This window comes from Rhagoletis pomonella, unplaced genomic scaffold, assembly GCF_013731165.1.
Source record: "Rhagoletis pomonella isolate Grant_MI unplaced genomic scaffold, Rhpom_1.0 Rhpom_scaffold_00006, whole genome shotgun sequence".
Lineage (NCBI taxonomy): Eukaryota > Metazoa > Arthropoda > Insecta > Diptera > Tephritidae > Rhagoletis > Rhagoletis pomonella.
Genome location: NW_023458560.1, coordinates 80,059,901 through 80,061,003, shown reverse-complemented (window position 1 = coordinate 80,061,003; position 1,103 = coordinate 80,059,901). Strand labels below are relative to the sequence as shown.

The following is a 1,103-nucleotide window of genomic DNA, read 5'->3' as shown; positions in this document are numbered from 1 at the left end:
ATGAAGCCAGATTTGAAAAATTTAAAATGGCGGACCCAATATGGCGGACAAAAAATCAAAACCGATTGGATTCGCTGAAAAGTTAACAATCAGAGGACCTTGGGGACTTCTACAATATCGAAACCAAAACTGCTCCAGGGTCTGCGGACTCCCATTTCACTACTCGCAGCAGCCGCGGTGTGTTGACTAGTGGCTCTCTGAAAGCCGTGACGCATGCGGACGACATTGGCATTCTTGGCCTCATCACCAGCTATGTCACACCGGCTGGAGGGGGCCAAACAAGTAGCTTTAATCCGACGTATTTGAAATTACGCCATTGTTGGTAGCTAAAGCCTCCTTGCTGCAAATAATCTACACCCAAACGTAAGTAAGTAATTTAGGCTCGACTTAGGCAACTAAATGGTGAGCTCCATTTCAGATATATCTTATAGACTTATGAAGATTTAACGATCGTCCTTTTATGCTGTTTTAAACCGATTACAAACATACCTACATATTTTTCCATAGAATTGTCTGTTAACGTCTATTTATATTTTTTCCTATTCTTACTTTACAGCCAATCAACCAAGGCAACTGGAGTGCTGGCACTGCAGCTCTGAAACAATTGGAGCGGAGGACTTTTGTGATGTCACTTTCGATGAGGATAACATTCCCAAACCGGAAGTGATGAAGGAACACAATATCAGCGTTTTGCGAAATTGCAGCAGCACCACACACTCGGAGCATGAGCGACCCGTTTGTCGTAAAACTGTTGAAGAAAGTAAGTTGCCCTTTTGATACAGCCATACAAACATATGTACTTACATACATGCAACTGAATAAGATCACTAAAATTTTATTTTCTTCTGCCGGTATTTATCTCCAATAAAGTCAATGGCAAAACGATTACGAAACGCTTCTGCTACTACACCAACAAATCCGATTCACTGGAGCATTGCATGGAGGAGCCAACCGAGAATAATGTTAAGCGAATATTCTGTCAGGATTGTCTCGCCGATCAGTGCAATGGCAGTGGGCAACAGCTGGCCACGTGGCTAAGTCAACTGTTGCCACTGGCGTTGGCCAAAGCTGTGCGCTTTTAAAAATTGCAGAATGAAAGGAAA

General features: G+C 42.9%; 1 protein-coding gene across 1 annotated transcript in view; it reads left to right on the top strand.

The window, feature by feature from the left end:
- The window catches only part of LOC118741404, a 12,801-nt gene extending 11,704 nt beyond the window's left edge, over positions 1-1,097 (top strand). The window contains exons 2-3 of the mRNA XM_036473372.1: positions 557-760; positions 871-1,097. Coding sequence (XP_036329265.1) covers positions 557-760; positions 871-1,082 — 416 coding nt within the window. The 3' untranslated portion in view covers positions 1,083-1,097. The remainder of the gene's footprint in view (positions 1-556; positions 761-870) is intronic.
- The last annotated feature ends 6 nt before the right edge of the window (positions 1,098-1,103 follow it).